The sequence below is a fragment of the Vicia villosa genome, linkage group LG5 (assembly GCF_029867415.1).
Source record: "Vicia villosa cultivar HV-30 ecotype Madison, WI linkage group LG5, Vvil1.0, whole genome shotgun sequence".
Taxonomy (NCBI): domain Eukaryota; kingdom Viridiplantae; phylum Streptophyta; class Magnoliopsida; order Fabales; family Fabaceae; genus Vicia; species Vicia villosa.
In genome coordinates, this window is record NC_081184.1 from 19,020,494 (window position 1) to 19,038,459 (window position 17,966).

General features: G+C 32.1%; 1 protein-coding gene and 1 non-coding gene across 2 annotated transcripts in view; both read left to right on the top strand.

The window, feature by feature from the left end:
* The window catches only part of LOC131604323 (protein DETOXIFICATION 53-like), a 33,949-nt gene extending 16,514 nt beyond the window's left edge, over window positions 1–17,435 (top strand). The window contains exons 2-3 of the mRNA XM_058876769.1: window positions 9,771–9,998; window positions 15,978–17,435. Of these exons, the coding sequence (XP_058732752.1) occupies window positions 9,771–9,998; window positions 15,978–17,387 (1,638 nt within the window). The 3' untranslated portion in view covers window positions 17,388–17,435. The remainder of the gene's footprint in view (window positions 1–9,770; window positions 9,999–15,977) is intronic.
* Window positions 865–1,007, top strand: LOC131608514 (small nucleolar RNA snoR135). Its single transcript, XR_009285769.1, has one exon. It is a non-coding gene; the product is annotated as a small nucleolar RNA snoR135 (small nucleolar RNA).
* Window positions 17,436–17,966: the final 531 nt, after the last annotated feature.

Genomic DNA, 17,966 nt, shown 5'->3' on the forward strand with positions numbered 1-17,966 from the left:
ACTTCTTACTTATTTTAATAAACCTTATAAAACAATGTTTATATTTTTCTTGCAATAATTTTTTGATTATAGGCCTCACAACTACTTCCTTAACATTATTTAATGAGATTCTTACGGACATTAGACAAAATTTTGTGAAAAATAGACTTGATATATATATATATATATATATATATATATATATATATATATATATATATATATATATATATATATATATATATATATATATATATATATATATAGGGGACGACTCAAGTGAGAACACTTGGTTATTATGAGAAATGAGAACAATGAATCACGACCATTAAATTTTGATTTTGTTGATTTTAATGGACTGGATTGGTTTCTCTTTCTATGTTGATTTGAAATAAATACTAAGGATCATAGAGAGAGAAACCAATCCAGTCCATTAAAATCAACAAAATCAAAATTTAATGGTCGTGATTCATTGTTCTCATTTCTCATAATAACCAAGTGTTCTCACTTGAGTCGTCCCCTATATATATATATATATATATATATATATATATATATATATATATATATATATATATATATATATATATATATATATATATATATATATATATATATATATATATATATATATATATATATATATATATATATATATATATATATATATATATATATATATATATATATATATAGACTCCCACTATATTTGCTACATAATATCAAACAATGTTTATATTAGTTTTAACATTTGATATTAAAACAATTTTTACAATATAAGATCTACAAGTATTTTATACAATTTTTACCCTAAATTTTCATCTGTATTTATTTTTTTATTTGTTTTATTTTACTATATATGTGAGATCTTTGTTGTTTTGATACTAAGTAGTGATAGTGTGTATCGGTGTTATTATGTGTATATTACATTTTTCCGAATGTATTCCCTGTTAAATTAAGTTGATAAAATGGACAGTTGTGTTTCATTTTTTATGTTGAGAATCACAACTATCTGTTTCCCTACATATTTCATTTCATTTATGTTTTTTTAAACAATTTTAGATGGAAAAAATGCAATATAATTCATATATCATTTTCTTATATATCAATAGCATACTTGAAATTCAATTCACTACAATATTTTATTCTTATTATAAGAAGTATTTTGAAAGATATGGATTTAAAACTTATTTTGGATTAAAATTTCTAACAACACAAAAATCACTCCAACTAAATATACTTAGTTAGCTGGGTATGTTTCTTAAAATTCACCACTTCTCAAAAGATAAGATCACATATTTAGATTCTATTTGAGATCACAAGTTCAAATTCCAACAAATACAAAAGAATATTATTTCAAATATCATTTTTTTTAACATTAGAATAATAAAATTTAAAATTTAATAGTCATATATCATTTATATAAATCAATTTTACTTTTTTGAGAGACAATTTAATTTTACACCAATACATCATATAGAAAAAATCATTTTCAAAATTTCAATTGCATAAAATATGAAAAATAGATTAAACACGTGGGCGCAACATGTCATATTCTAGTTGGTTTTATTTATTATGCCAAGTTGGTCTCATGAAACTATATTGATTATGACATTTACTTGTAAAAACAAGAATCATATTAGTAAATTACATATCTTAATCATTCCAATAAATATTTGTTTATCTAAATTCGAATCAGTTTCATTTTTTTAATTAGTTATTCGGAGTTGAGCTGTTGAGGTTTGATTAGTAGAAAACAGAATTTTGGGAGAGGTTTGATTATTAGAAAACAAAATTTTGGAAATACTTTGAGAGAAATTCAAGTATGACAAGATGTATGTTAGTCAAATCAATTAAAATATGAAATTCTAAAATTTATCTATTTTGAATGGAGACGTATATATTAGAAGGCTATAAAAATCATAGGCCAATTATAGATAAAAATCACGGCAATAGGTAGGATTTGGACAGGGTACTATATAATAAACGTCTCTATATCCGCCGTTTGAAGTAAAATTAAATAAATTAATTATAAAATATCATATAATTTAAGTTTTTTAACAATATTAAAAAATTATGGATGTTAAGAAATAAATAAACACTTTTGTTAAAATGTGTAATAGTTTAAGGCGATATATTTTTTTAAAATTTATAAACGTGCATTTTTATATAATAATATAAATGAAATTATATAAATATGTAGTATGGGTATATGGCGGGTGGGTAGTAAGGTACCCGTGTCCGCACTCATGTATGTTTATTTTAATGAGTAGTTACTTGTGCTCGTACCCATACCCATTTTGTATGTTTTTTACCCTATATGTTATGAGTATTTTTTTGCAATAGCCATAGGACATGGACCAAGTTGCCATCCCTAAGATAAGTGCATATGTCATGATTGACCTTAATACAAGTATGATAATTGACTGGCATCCATGTAATAAAAAGTTTGTAACTCAAGCTTGTCCAAAGACCCTAAATATGATGCTGAGTAGTAAATGAAAATGAATACAATAGATCAAAGTTAGTTGCTTGGTTCAAAACCATATTTATGTTGGATAATGACCCCTTAGGGTAATGTATTGTCCATATACTTATTCAACATGGAAACTGGCTTTGGTTGCTCTTAACTGAGTTATTATATTTATGAAGTAGTTGATCATTATGTTTATATTTTAGTGGTGGAGAAATTATACGCCACCAAAGTTTGATATTTTTGCTAAAAGAATTCTAGTTGATTTAATATAATCTGTTATGGATTACTGCGAGTCAAATTCTTTGAGTAGATCTATATTCAATATCAATCGGGTGAGAATACCTCTAAATGAACTCACCATATAGTATCATTGAGAATTAAAATATGCTATTTACGATTTTGAGCCAGATTCTCTAGGTTGATCTACATTTAATATTAAATACATATTAGACTGCTCACCTCATAATGTCTTTGAGACTTAAAATGAACAAAATATCTATTGTACTATTTTATAACAAAGTTTTCAGCTCGAACAACCACCAACCAGGTATAAATTATAGGTACGCTACATTTTATTTTTTTTATATATAAATTACTATATATTTTCTCGGTTAAGCTGACAACCGAGGAAAAAACTATTGATCAACCCCCATTCAAAGCTCACCAACTGCATTTTAGCGCCTTTTATTATTATTATTATTATTATTATTATTATTATTATTATTATTATTATTATTATTTTTATTTATGACCTATTCTTTCGGTTGAGCTGAAAATCGAGGAGAAAATTCTTCAAGGGACACGCCTTGGAATCGCAACAACTGCTATTTAACGCATTTTCTTTATTTTGTTTATGAGCTATTTTCTCAGTTGGTCTGACAACTCAAGGGAAAGTATTTAGAACTACGCCATAAAAACTACAATTTAGTGCCTTTAAAATATTTTTTTATGACTTATTCTCTCACTTGTGTTGAAAATAGAGGGTAAAGTGTTGATCAACCCCCTTCCCATTTGAATCCCAACAACTGCATTTTATCATCTTTTATTTATTTTTAACTTATTCCCTTATATGAGATAATAACCAAAGGGAAAATTTTTGTCCAATTCGATGAAAAATTAAGTGACAGATATTTTTCGTCCATTCATAAAGTAATAACGATCAAGACATTGTAAAATCATCAATCAACAAGAAAAATAAGAGATCCACGTGAAAATTGTTTAAGAAAGTGAAAAAATTTCATTTGAAGACAAAATCTTTGTCTACTTTTTACTATAAGATTTGAAGCATATCAAAATAAAATTTAAATTTCTATAAAACATATGCATTTGGAGAAGCTGTACAAGTTATGGGTGAGCTCCTATATCTAGTTGATTAGTTTAATCTTCATGTAATATTCATGTTATTCTTTTTTTAAAGGTTATACATATATATATATATATATATATATATATATATATATATATATATATATATATATATATATATATATATATATATATATATATATATATATAACACCAAGGCTAGAGAAAATTCCTAAAAAGTAGCATCTCTCGTACAATGCATAAATACAACGGAGCACCGTCCAACAGAAAACCAATTGGAGCTCCGACTCCAGACCCACCATCAACAGACCAAAAAAATCGCTAGTAACACCCATACCATTGAACCCTCTAGAGCATGTCAGAACTCTTGATCTATTGACTAAGACACGTGATAGAATTCCTAAGTCAATTGAAGAATGTTGTGAAAAACGATACCAATAACAAAGTATAATAGGGAATTATAGGGGAGAAGAAGAACACAAGAATTGGTTATAACTGCTATTCTTTTACTTTCTCTTAAAACAAGATTACAAGTTTACAAGAATAACAAATAACCTCTCTCACCCTAAATTAGGATTTGCAGCTTAGCAATGATGAGAGACTAGTATGCTATTTATAATAAAACCTAACATACTAACTAATGGGCTTTTTCAGCAAGGCCCATTACACAAGCCAACTTAATAAACAAGCTAACTTAACAAATTAGGGTTTAAACACTAAAACCTAATTTAACATGCTAACAACTCTAGCATCTTCGACATCTGCATGCTAGACCCATCTTCGACTACAGCATGCACACTTCGACACCAGCATGTGAACAATCCTTCGACTTCATGCTTAACTCTGTCGAACTGTCGAACCAAGAAACTACCCTTCGACAATACTAGAGTTCGATCCAATATCTCACAAATCTCCACCTTGGACCTAACTCTACAACGTCAAGGAACAAACTAGCTTTCTTCATGCAGCTTTATCAACTGCATACAGTGGAAAAACTTGCAACTCGGCAATGTCTTGGTGATCATATCAGCAGCATTGTTTTCAGTCGAAACCTTCAGCACTTGGACTTCTCCACGCTCGATTACTCCTCTGACGAAATGCAGCCTCACATCAATGTGCTTAGTTCGCTCATGATAGGCTGAATTCTTCGATAGGTGTATTGCACTTTGACTATCACATTTAACAGTGATACCTCGACCTTGAAGTTTCAGCTCATTCGCAAAACCTTCAAGCCACAATGCTTCTTTCACAGCTTCAGTTAGGGCAATATACTCCGCTTCAGTGGTTGATAGAGCAACAACCTTCTGAAGTGTTGCTTTCCAACTAATTGCAGTGCCAAACATAGTGAAAACATATCCAGAAATAGATTTCCTGGAATCCATACAACCTGCATAATCAGAGTCGACATATCCTTCGATTACTGCTTTACCATCTTCACCCAAGGCTCCACCATAAATTAGGACTCTATTCAGAGACCCATTTATGTACCTTAAAATCCACTTCAATGCTTGCCAGTGAGCCTTTCCAGGATTCGCCATGTACCTGCTTACAAGACTTACTGCGTATGCTATGTCGGGTCTAGTACAAACCATAGCATACATCAAAGAACCAACTATATTAGCATATGGGATGCTATTCATATAGGCTCTTTCCACATCAGTACTGGGACACTGATCAATACTCAGCTTGAATTGAGGGTTTGTTGGAGTCACAACTGGCTTCGAATTCGACATACCAAACTTTTCAAGATTCTTCCGTAGATATGCCTCTTGAGATAGGCATAACTTCGACTTCTTTCTATCTCTTCGAATGTCAATTCCAAGAATCCTGGAAGCAGCTCCCAGATCCTTCATATCGAACTCCTTATTGAGTTCAGCCTTCACCCTCATCACATCTTCGACACTGTTGCTTGCTATGAGAATATCATCCACATAAAGCAACAAAATAACAAATGAATTACCAGGTCGAAATCTGAAGTAAACACAGTGGTCGAATTGACTTCTAATGAAACTTAAGCGTGCCATGAACTTGTCGAATCTCCTATTCCACTGTCGAGGAGATTGTTTCAGCCCATACAAGGATCTCTTTAACTTACACACATAATCATCCTTCCCCTTTTCGACATACCCTTCAGGTTGCCTCATCAGGATCGTTTCATCTAGATCACCATACAAGAACGCAGTCTTCACATCCATCTGTTCCAGTTCAAGATCGAACTGTGCCACCATGGCAAGCAGCATTCGAATGGACCTATGTTTCACAACAGGAGAAAACACATCATTGAAGTCGACACCTTCTTTCTGAGTGAAACCCCTTGCGACTAACCTTGCCTTATATCTTTTCGACGTCACTCCTTCAATTCCTTCCTTAACTTTGAAAATCCATTTACAGCTGACTAACCTTGCCCCAGCAGGTTTCTTGATCAGTTCCCAAGTGTGATTATCATGAAGAGATTTCATCTCATCATCCATGGCCTTCAGCCATTCAGTCTTATTTTGACTCCTCATAACTTCCTTATAATCTCTAGGTTCATCATCAAGAACCTCACTGGCAGAGATTAATGCATAAGCTATAAGATCTGCATACCCAAGTCTCTGAGGTGGTTTGATGACTCTTCTCGACCTATCTCTCGACAATAGGTAGTCATCGTCAGTTTCCTCAACTTCCTCAGCATCTTCTGCTTCTTCTTCGACTTCATCAGGGACATGCAATTCAGCATCAACATGCTCCACCTCAACAGGAATCTCTACCTGTTCCAGCTCTTCGTCAGATGTTTCTGTACTTCGACCAACATCATCAGTTTTCTTAAAAGCCATTTCAGCTTCATTGAAAACAACATCTCGACTGGTGATACACCTCCTGTGACCTGGCTCTAGGCACCATAGCCTATAAGCTTTGACTCCTTCTGGGTATCCCATGAACATGCATTTCAGAGCTCTAGGTTCGACCTTGTCTTGCCTAATGTGAGCATAGGCTATGCAGCCAAATACTCTCAGTTTGTCGAGATCTGGTGGATGTCCCGACCAAACTTCTTCAGGTGTCTTCATATCTAACGCTGTCGAAGGACATCTGTTTATCAGATATGTTGCTGTCGCAACAGCCTCAGCCCAGAACACCTTCTTTAACCCCGCACTAGTCAACATGCATCTGACTCTCTCCAAAATAGTTCGATTAAATCTTTCAGCCAAACCATTTTGCTGTGGAGTACCTGCAGTAGTTCTGTGCCTTGCAATACCAGAGGTAGCACAAAAACTGTCGAATGCCTCATTGCAAAATTCAAGGCCATTGTCGGTTCTCAACCTCTTGACCTTTCTGCCAGTCTGATTTTCAAACAGAGTCTTCCAACTTTTGAAATTCTTAAAAGTTTCATCCTTAGTCTTCTGGATGAATACCCATAATTTTCTGGAATAATCATCTACTATGGATAGAAAATACCTTGCTCCTGAATGTGATGGACACCTTGCAGGCCCCCAAAGATCAGCATGGATGTAATCAAGGGATCCATGTGTTCTTTGTTTGCCTTTGTTGAACTTCACTCTGCAAGATTTTCCAAGTATACAGGGTTCACAAAACTTCAGCTTTTCGATTTTGTCTCCACCAAGCAGATTTTGTTTCCCTAATTCGACCAGACCCCTTTCACTGACATGGCCCAATCTCATGTGCCAGATTTCTGTCTTCGACAAAGGTTTCGTGGATACAACATTTGTCGAACCACTTACAACTTCAGCCTCAAGGGTATACAAGCCTTGTTTCTTCACGCCTCTCAAGACTTCCTTCGACCCCTTCATGACTCTTAGGATGCTTTTCTCTCCTTGGAAAACATATCCTTTCTTGTCGAATTCACCAAGAGAAAGCAAATTTCTCTTCAAATCAGGAACATACCTGACTTCAGTCAACAACCTTATTGACTCATCATGGAGCTTGAATCTCACAGATCCAACACCTGCAATCTTGCAAGCCTTGTTGTTTCCCAGCAATACTGATCCACCATCTTGATCACATAATTCCTCGAACAAGTCTTTGTTTGGAGTCATGTGCCAAGTGCAACCTGAATCCATAATCCACTCCTTCTTAGAGTCACTGCTTGAAACCACAAGAACATCAGATGATTCGAAATCATCTTGAACAATGGCAGCGTTGCCATTATCCTTACCTCCATGATATTTCAAGCGTTCAGGGCACACCTTTCTTGTGTGACCCTCCTTCTTACAATGGTAGCATCGAATGCCAGATGCTTCGCCACTGTAAGTCTTCGACTGGCTTTTGCCTTTCTTCTTGTCGAACTTACCATCCTTTCGTAAGAGTTTTCCTTTAACGGCCAAACCTTCGCCAACAGTCGAAGGTTTATGCTCCTTTCGTTCATTCAAGTCCTTAGAGTACAAGGCTGATTGAACTTCTTCAAACGTCAGGGACTCCCTTCCATACAAGAGAGTTTCTTTGAAGTGAGCATGTGATCGAGGCAAAGTACACAATAGTAACAGCGCTTGATCTTCATCATCGATTTTCACATCAATATTTTCAAGATCAAGAATCAGCTTGTTGAACATATCCAACTGCTCAGCCAATACTTTGTCTTCAATCATCTTGAATGAATACAAAACTTGCTTCAGGTAGAGTCGATTTACCAGCGATTTGGTCATGTACAAACTTTCAAGTTTCACCCATAACCCTGATGCCGTCGTCTCCTTTGATACCTGCCTGAGAACCTTATCACCAAGGCTCAACAAAATTGCGCTGTGTGCCTTCTCAATCATAGTCGTCTTCTCCGCTGCCGTTAATGCAGCATTCATGGCTGCCTCTCCCTTCAACGCTTCCAAACAACCCTGCTGAACCAGTAGGGCTTTCATCTTCAAGCGCCACAGACCGAAATCATTCACTCCGGTGAACTTTTCAATCTCATACTTTGTTGACGGCATCTTCTCCACGCTCACCGCACCAATTTGTTGTGAAAAACGATACCAATAACAAAGTATAATAGGGAATTATAGGGGAGAAGAAGAACACAAGAATTGGTTATAACTGCTATTCTTTTACTTTCTCTTAAAACAAGATTACAAGTTTACAAGAATAACAAATAACCTCTCTCACCCTAAATTAGGATTTGCAGCTTAGCAATGATGAGAGACTAGTATGCTATTTATAATAAAACCTAACATACTAACTAATGGGCTTTTTCAGCAAGGCCCATTACACAAGCCAACTTAATAAACAAGCTAACTTAACAAATTAGGGTTTAAACACTAAAACCTAATTTAACATGCTAACAACTCTAGCATCTTCGACATCTGCATGCTAGACCCATCTTCGACTACAGCATGCACACTTCGACACCAGCATGTGAACAATCCTTCGACTTCATGCTTAACTCTGTCGAACTGTCGAACCAAGAAACTACCCTTCGACAATACTAGAGTTCGATCCAATATCTCACAAATCTCCACCTTGGACCTAACTCTACAACGTCAAGGAACAAACACTATTGTAACAATAATATTGCGACTGCATTACATGATGCGCTTAAATTAAAGCTTTGATCGAGAGAAATTCTATTTATTGGTAACAATTCATCCTAATTATTATACTCTATTTATTAGATTCCTTAATGAGTTTGAGTACCTAGATTCCTTAATGAGTTTGAGTACCTTTTGTACTTTCATCAATAAAATATTTATTTATCAAAAAAGAAAACATAGGTAATTACTATTATTATTTTAAGCAAAGCTTTTCTTTATGAAATTTCTTTGGCTACATGAAAACTCGATAGTTTAAGCATTCAATCATTTCAAAACCAAGTTGATAATTTATTTAATTTACTTTACATTTCATCACTTTTAAGACATTCTCATAATTCTTTTTGCCTTTTCTCTTTTTGGGAGATGTTTTTTGCCGTTGTTTTTTAGCTTCCTAAAGTGGTTTTTATAATGTTGACATGCAATATATATTATCCATGAATGAAATAAGTGTGTTGTATTGTACTTTATGAAGTTAGTTTATTTTTTCTATCTTATTTTGCAAAAGGTTTGGGAGAAGCATGTGCAATGGTGCTGAATCTCGAGGAAATATAAATGGTGAAGTTGTGATATCAAAGGATGAGAATTATCATGAAGAGAGAATGCGAAATATAGAAGTTGAAAGAGTTTGTAACTGTGGCACAAGTTTTCTTCAACGTTTGCATCTTCATCTCAATGCTCTTCTTCCTACCATTTCAATATCTGAGGTTGGTATCTTCTTTCACTCTCCCTCTAGTTATGTGAGTTTAACTATGTTTCTCTCAAAAAACAAACTTTTCTTTGTTAAGGGTTTTAAAAAATACTTATAAAAAATTACAATGAAAGAAACATGATAGTAAAAAATTTATATATTATAAAAATTTAAAATATTTGTTTCAATGCATTTTTGTCTACTTATTTTAATTTTACAAAAAATTTAATCACCTCATTTCTAATATGAGATATTAATTCCCAAAATTCATAAGTATTAATTATTTGTTTTTTTAAAATTCAGTTTTGAATGAATTATTATATTTGACAGTTTGAAATTTGATAATGTGACATTATTAATTTGGACTTGTAAAGTTGTTGCAACATTTTATTTTTCGATTTTAATTATCAAATATTATTCTTGTGAAATTTATTGTTTTTTTAATATAAATCAACAATATGATATTATTAAATATATTTATATTATTAGAAAAAAATCATAACACTATAACTAAATCATATTAAAAAAAATTATAAAACATGTAACAATAGGATGGAAATTTTGTTCCAATTAAATATGAGGTCATAGTGCATTTAAGTCTAAAATATTGATTTTGTCGTCTTAATTAACAATATCAATATTGATAAGTTAAATATTTCAAACTTAATTCGAACTTGATTGTACTTTGTCTATGGAAAAATATCCATAATAAATATTGAAAGGAAATTCATAAGAAACTATTTATATTCTCTTGTAGAGGTATTTGTGGGACAGTTTAAATTAGTTTTGACGTAAAGATTTGAATCGAGCTAATTTAATGTACGTTTTTAAATATTTAGGTATATAAATTATATATTTTTAATTAGTAATAATATTATGAATATGCAATAAAATAATAAAGCTGAAATTAATTATAAAATTGTATGATAGAATTTAATATCACATAATTAAACTTAACAATTATAATCAAAACATATAAGAAAATTAAAAATAAATTAAACTAATAGTATTTGAATAGTGCACAACAAAATTAATACCTCGCTAAAGTATAACAGATAATTATTGGAGTATTTCTTTTTTCAAAACCTATTGCTATAATTTAAAAGAAAATATTTTAATTTTTATAAATAAAACTAATATTTTAAATTAATTAAATAACTAAAGTCTCTAAACTATATTTAGATAAAACAACACAATTATTTATTAAAAGAATAAAGAATATATGACATAGCTAAATAAAGAATTTTCTTTTATTTAAAATTAAAAAATAAGTTTTTGTTAATAATAAAACTAAAGTCAATATTAAATAATAAAAAGTTTATAACGATAGAATATGCCTCGATAAAGCCAGATATCACAAATGGCAGACATGCCCATAAATCTGATTTCGGTTTTCAGCTTCATTGTTGTGAACTTGTGATAGCTGAGTCAGCATTGTACTATTACATATTATTAATACTCTAATATGCAATTATGTAAGATTAACTATCATAATCTATTATTATAATATTCTACGCGTGCGTGTGTTAACTTTCATCATCATATAATAAACCATTTCTTCTGATTCATGGTGTTAACATAGGACCTGTGAATATTTTATTTTCTTGTCTTATAAATAAGTAATTATTATATGGTGTTTCATGTCCTCTTTTTTTCAATAATTTAGGGTGACATAAAGATTAGTCACCTTAATTGTTGTTTCAATTGACCAAAATAGTTGTTTATATATTGTTTGAGAATTGATATTAAGAACAATCTATATACAACAATCACATTTTTTTACATAAATTGCAGTTGTTCTTTTACATAAGCAAACTCAATTAATTTCATTATTCAAAATAAGGATGAATCAAATAAAAATTATTACACCTAGTCTAAGAATTAGCCGCTTTAACTAACAAGTGGGTAACCGAATTTGTTTGGTGCTTAACAAGCTTTACCTCAAAATCAGAATGAACTTCTAATAAGTTTTTAATACTAAAAATAATCAAACTAAATTCAGAAGTACCAACATAGTCGGCATGCACATCTTGCACAACCATTTGAGAGTCACTCTCTACAATAACACATTCCATTTGTAACTAAATGGCTCATAGGACAACCTTAATGCTAAAGCCTCAGCTTCTATTACGGAGTAACGACTTACATCCCAAGATATTCCCGTCATGATGAACCTTCCATTATTGTCTCTATAACACCATCCTTTATTTGTTGTTCCCTTTTTGGTTGTTAAATCTAGCATCAACATTAAATTTCACCCACTTTACCTTAGGTGGTTGTCATCCTATTAATTGTTGACTTTGTTGTTCATTATCATTATCAAGTTGAAAGTTTTGTGCCAAGAATCAATCCTTCCAACTATGGAATGCTTGCATCCCCAACTTATTCTCCTCATTCTTCTCATTATTCCATAACCAATTATTTATATTGTTCCAAAGATCTCATAACATAACTGCAACTCTACCTACAACCATCATATCCTCTTTACTACAAATATCCTAAATTAGTGTCCTTGCTTCATTGAAATTTTGGTAATCAATGATTGATGATGTCACCCAAACTTGCCACATTCTAGCACTATGATGTTGTTGTACAACCAAAGAACACATGCCATTCATCTTCCTTACCTTCTTCACATAACTGGCATATAGTAGGGCACGAAACATAGTGTTGTCGCAGTCTGACTCGAGTAGGTAGGTAATTGCGAAAAATCTGCCAAAGTAAATGCTTAACCTTTGGTGGAGCTCTTATATTCCATAAACTACTCCAATCACCTGTCACACTTCCCCCTATATGACTACTTTGCACGCACAACCACAACTTGTATCCTGTTTTTAAACTATAGATACCGGTTTGTTTGTCTCTCTAAACCAAACAATCTTCACTAACATCTTCTTATAGGGACCTCTTCTTAAATTCCTTAACTAACTCATGAGTAAACAATTGTTTTATTTTCTGAACATTCAATTGTTTACCATTCGTAAGCATAAGATCTCCAACCTTCATATTATACACATCCTGGCCTTGCGAAGCACTCACACAACTTCTCCCTTCAGTTCTCAACCATGCTTTAAATAGAACATTAATCTTGCTCTCATCACCAATGCTTCATCTACACCCTACAATGAGAACATTCCTCTCTTTCCATAAACTCCTTCATACATGGCTAGGATTATTTCCAAGAGTAGCTTCAAAAAATGAAGAACAAGGGAAACACCTAGCTTTGAGAACTCTAGCTACCAAAGTATCTGGATGGATCATAATCTTCCACCCTTGCTTCGCCACCATAGCCATGTTAAATTCCTTAAAATTACGAAAGCATGTACCTCATTCATTCTTAGGACATGGTAATCTATCCCACGCCTGCCATCAAATACCCTTATTATTATTCCCTTCTTCCCACCAAAAAGAATTTAACATTTTTTCAATATCGTTCCGTGAAATCTGGTAAGATGAAGAAAATCATCACATGAGATGGAATAACCTGAAGAACTAATATGATCATTACCTTTTTACCTGCCTTATACAATGAACGCCCTTTCCAAAAGTTAATTCTCTTTCAAATACGACCCTTAACAAAAGCAAATATTTCCTTTTTGCTCCTTTCAACCATTGAAGGTAGGAGCTTAGAAACTATCATATTCACCACATTACACAAAGAAATAGGGCGCAGATCCTTCATAGATGATCCTCACATTTTGGTGTAAGGCATATGGTCGTGTCATTGAGCGTGGATGGAAAAAACCCACTCTAGCCAATTTCGCACGGCATTGAAGATGTCATCACTAGACATACCCTAAAATCGCTGGTAAAAAGTCGGATTAAATCCATTTGGTCCTAGCGGTTTATCTGGATGCATTTGAAAAAAAGCTTCGTACAAATCCTCTTTCGATATTGATGCAATCAGCTTGTCGTTGTCTTACTTCAATATCCTCTGCTGAATTAAAGAGAGGACAATATCATAAACTCCCGGTTTCAATAAGAAAAGTTGGCTTTAATAATCCTTAGCCACTTCACATAGTCCTGTTTAATCTCTAATTTTCACTTGGTCCTCATTAACTAGCATATCAATCTTTTTAAACTTTTTCCTCGCCGTCGCGGATGATAGAAATTTGTAGTCAGACCACCCTCCCTAAGCCAGTGTATTTTAGCACTTTTTCCAAAATGCATCCTCCAAAATAAGAATCAATAAATAAATCACATTTGTTAAAATAGAAAATTGTGTAAATCTTTTCATATTTAAAGCAGACAATAACTCGTAATCATAATAACAATGACGATGTTTGACTAAAACATTGATGCTAGAATGAGGAATCAGACTCACATGCTCGAACGCTAAACACTTAACCTTGGCGGGGGGAAACTATTTTAAACTCATCAAAATAGTTAAACATTACATGAGAATCAAAATTAAACATAGTTTATATTCAACACTTATATTTATCAACCCAACAATGCTTTTTTTCTAAAAGATAAAGTCATAATGATTCTAATACTCAAAATAGATAATACTTTGTAAATATAGTGGCAGAGAATATTGTAACACTACTATTACTAATTCGAAAGTTTTTTTCATATGTTTCTAGATTAATTATGGTCTTCCATTTTTTAATTTTTTTACATGTAATGATTAGAATTTTTTCTTAAATTTCAAAATTAAAAAGGCAGTAGTAGATTTTTTTTTAACTAAGGAGATTCAACGTATAAAGTAGTGAAAATAATAGGAGACTAAACCTGTATTTTATTTAAAAATTTGTAGAATTATCGTCTACTAGCTAGTATAATAATTTTTTAATAAGTCACTATTAATCTTTGAATATTTTTATATGATATTATTGATTAAACACAAAAAAAATATCATATAAATTCAATGTGTAGCCCCTTTTCTAGAATTTAAAAAACTGGATTTATTTATTTTAAAACTAATTTTTATATAAATTTTGTATTAAAATAATTAAAGATTATGTTAAACACATTATGTAATATATAGTAACTTAAATATTAATTTTTTTTTTCAAATTTTCATATAGTTAAAATTATATAAAATTTCAAAATAATATGTTTTTAAAATTTTTTTTTATAAAAAGCTATTTAAATTTAAAAACTTTTTATAATTAATTATAAAAATTTGTAAAAAATGAAAAATTATATAAATCAATTTAAAATTACAAATTTTTAAAATGATAAACAATTTTTTTAAGCAAAACTATATAATGACATAAAAAGAGTAAAAGAGATAAGAAAATTGATAAGCCTAAACTTTTTGTGCACCCCCAACATAACAACCACCAAAATAGACAAAAATACCTCTTATTTTTACTGTGATTTTCACAATATTAAATGTGTACTATTTACGCTTCATCCTCCCTACTCCCTAGCAGTAATTGAAATTCATGATTGTCAAACTTCTTGAGCTAAATTGTCCCAATACCATGAAATTTTCAAGTCTTGGTATTACGAGTCCAACAACTTCATCTTCTTTAGCTCTCCAAACTCCCAAAATTTTCCATGCTTTTTGAACACGTGTGATATGAGCATTTATGCAAGCACAATATGAACATAACTAGCAAAATAGCTCATCTTTTAATGCTTCCGCAGATTTTTATCAAATCAAGATTGCTTGCATTTTTCTTCACTTTTCGCCTAAAATATTTATTTATGTTATTGATGTCATTTTTAGAAAACTATGTGTATCATTTATTGTTAATACTTTTTAGAATAAGGATAAAATCCATCTTTACCATAATTATCAAAATCCCAAAAGAAAAATGTATTGTAAAATTTTGAGAGGTATAAATGATCATAAAAACTAAAACAATTTTAACATAGTTTTGTAGTATCATTATTTCTATACAATTCTTGGAAAAGGAAACTTATTATCTGCAATCTGTTACGCCTAGAAATTACTTCCTAGAATAGAAAATCAGTATAAATAATTTATATACACAATTTTTATTGAAACATGAAATAATAATGTACTTTTGCATATATGCAGGTAAAAGAAGAGTTGAAAGCTCTTGCAAAGATTGCAGGTCCAATAACAATGACAAGCCTAATGATGTATTCTCGGTCGGCAATCTCGATGCTTTTCCTTGGCCGTCAAGGAAGAGCAGAGCTAGCCGGGGGTTGCCTAGCCCTCGGCTTCGCCAACATCACCGCAACTTCAGTTCTCAAAGGTCTAACAATGGGAATGGATCCTATTTGTTGTCAAGCATATGGAGCCAAAAGATGGTCAGTTCTAAACCAAACACTTTTGAGAACACTTTGTCTCCTCCTTCTTGTTACAATCCCAATTTCACTTTTATGGCTTAACATGGAACCACTACTTCAATTACTAGGTCAAGATCCTAGTGTCACAAAAGTTGCACAAGTTTATATGCTTTACTCAATCCCTGAATTATTTGCTCAAGCATTTCTCAATCCATTGAGAACTTTTTTGAGAACTCAAGGCTTAACACCACCAATTACTATGGCTGCATCATTTGCAGCACTATTACACCTACCAATAAATTATTTCCTAGCTACTTATTTGAAACTAGGTGTAAAAGGTATCGCGTTAGCCACCGGAATGAACTCGATAAATATGACATTGGGAATGTTGGTTTATATTGTTTTTTCAAATAAACCTCTTAAGCCATGGCAAGATGTTACAATAGTTGACTCTATTTGTCATGGTTGGAAACCATTGCTTAGTCTTGCAATTCCTAGTTGTCTTTCGGTTTGTTTAGAATGGTGGTGGTATGAGATAATGCTTTTTCTTTGTGGTTTGTTGAGTGATCCTCAAACTTCGGTTTCGACAATGGGAATACTTATTCAAACACTTGGGTTTCTTTATGTGTTCCCGTATTCACTTAGTGCGTCTTTGACAACAAGAATCGGTCATTCGTTAGGGTCAGGGCAAGCCTCGCGTGCAAAAGGAACAGCTATAATTGGGATTTTGATAGCGGTTTTACTTGGAGTATCGGCTTGTTTTGGATTGATTTTAGCGAGGAAAAATTGGGGGAAATTGTTTACGGACGAGGTACAAATTATTGATATGATAAGAAAAGTTCTTCCGATTTTAGGGTTATGTGAAATAAGCAACTGGCCACAAACGGTATCGTGTGGGATTTTAGCTGGGACCGCGCGTCCTTACGTTGGTGCTAGAATTAATTTGTGCGCGTTTTATTTAATTGGGTTACCGGTTTCAATTTTTGCTACATTTTGGTACAAATTTGAATTGGTAGGTTTGTGGTATGGAATGTTGGCAGCACAAGTTTCATGTGTTTGTATGATGGTGTATACTTTGGTTCAAACTGATTGGGGACAACAAAGTAGAAGAGCATTGGAGTTAGCTCAGAAATCAACACAACAACAAGAAAGTGTCATTGATGAAGAAGAAAGTGTATTGCTTGAAACTCTCTAAGTGATTGTTTGAATCCGCGCTTGATCAGCGCATACTCGCGCCGTGAAAGCTACATTGTCAGCGTGTCGAAGTGTTTGTCGCCGCGGTTCAAAACATATTGTAAGGTTGATAATGCTATTAGCAACACATTTTTTCCCTTCAAGTTAAATTTTATTAATTGGTGAATTTCATGTGAATTTCGTTACAATAAAACTAAGTTCAAGTTTTTAGTGAAATTCATGAAATTTTCCTTATGATAAAGTGTTGAATTTGAAGAGTTTGCTTTTAACATAGATATCTAATTTAGTGAATGAGATTTTGAAATTTGAATTTTTTTTTTTTTGTAAGTGTATTAGTCTCTTTCATTTTGAGTAATTTTATTTATTGTTCATTCTTTGTAATAGGCACTGCAATTAGCAGATTTGCTGGTTATTAATTCTTTTCCATGATACATATATATTTATTCACTCTTGTGTTCATAAGAAAAGCAAGTTACATTGTGAACAGGTCGTTCACAATCATGGCTTGAATGAATTGTTTTTGGATTGTTTAGAATTTATTTGACTCCTTTCTCTGAGGTAGTGTGAAGATACCTTGAAT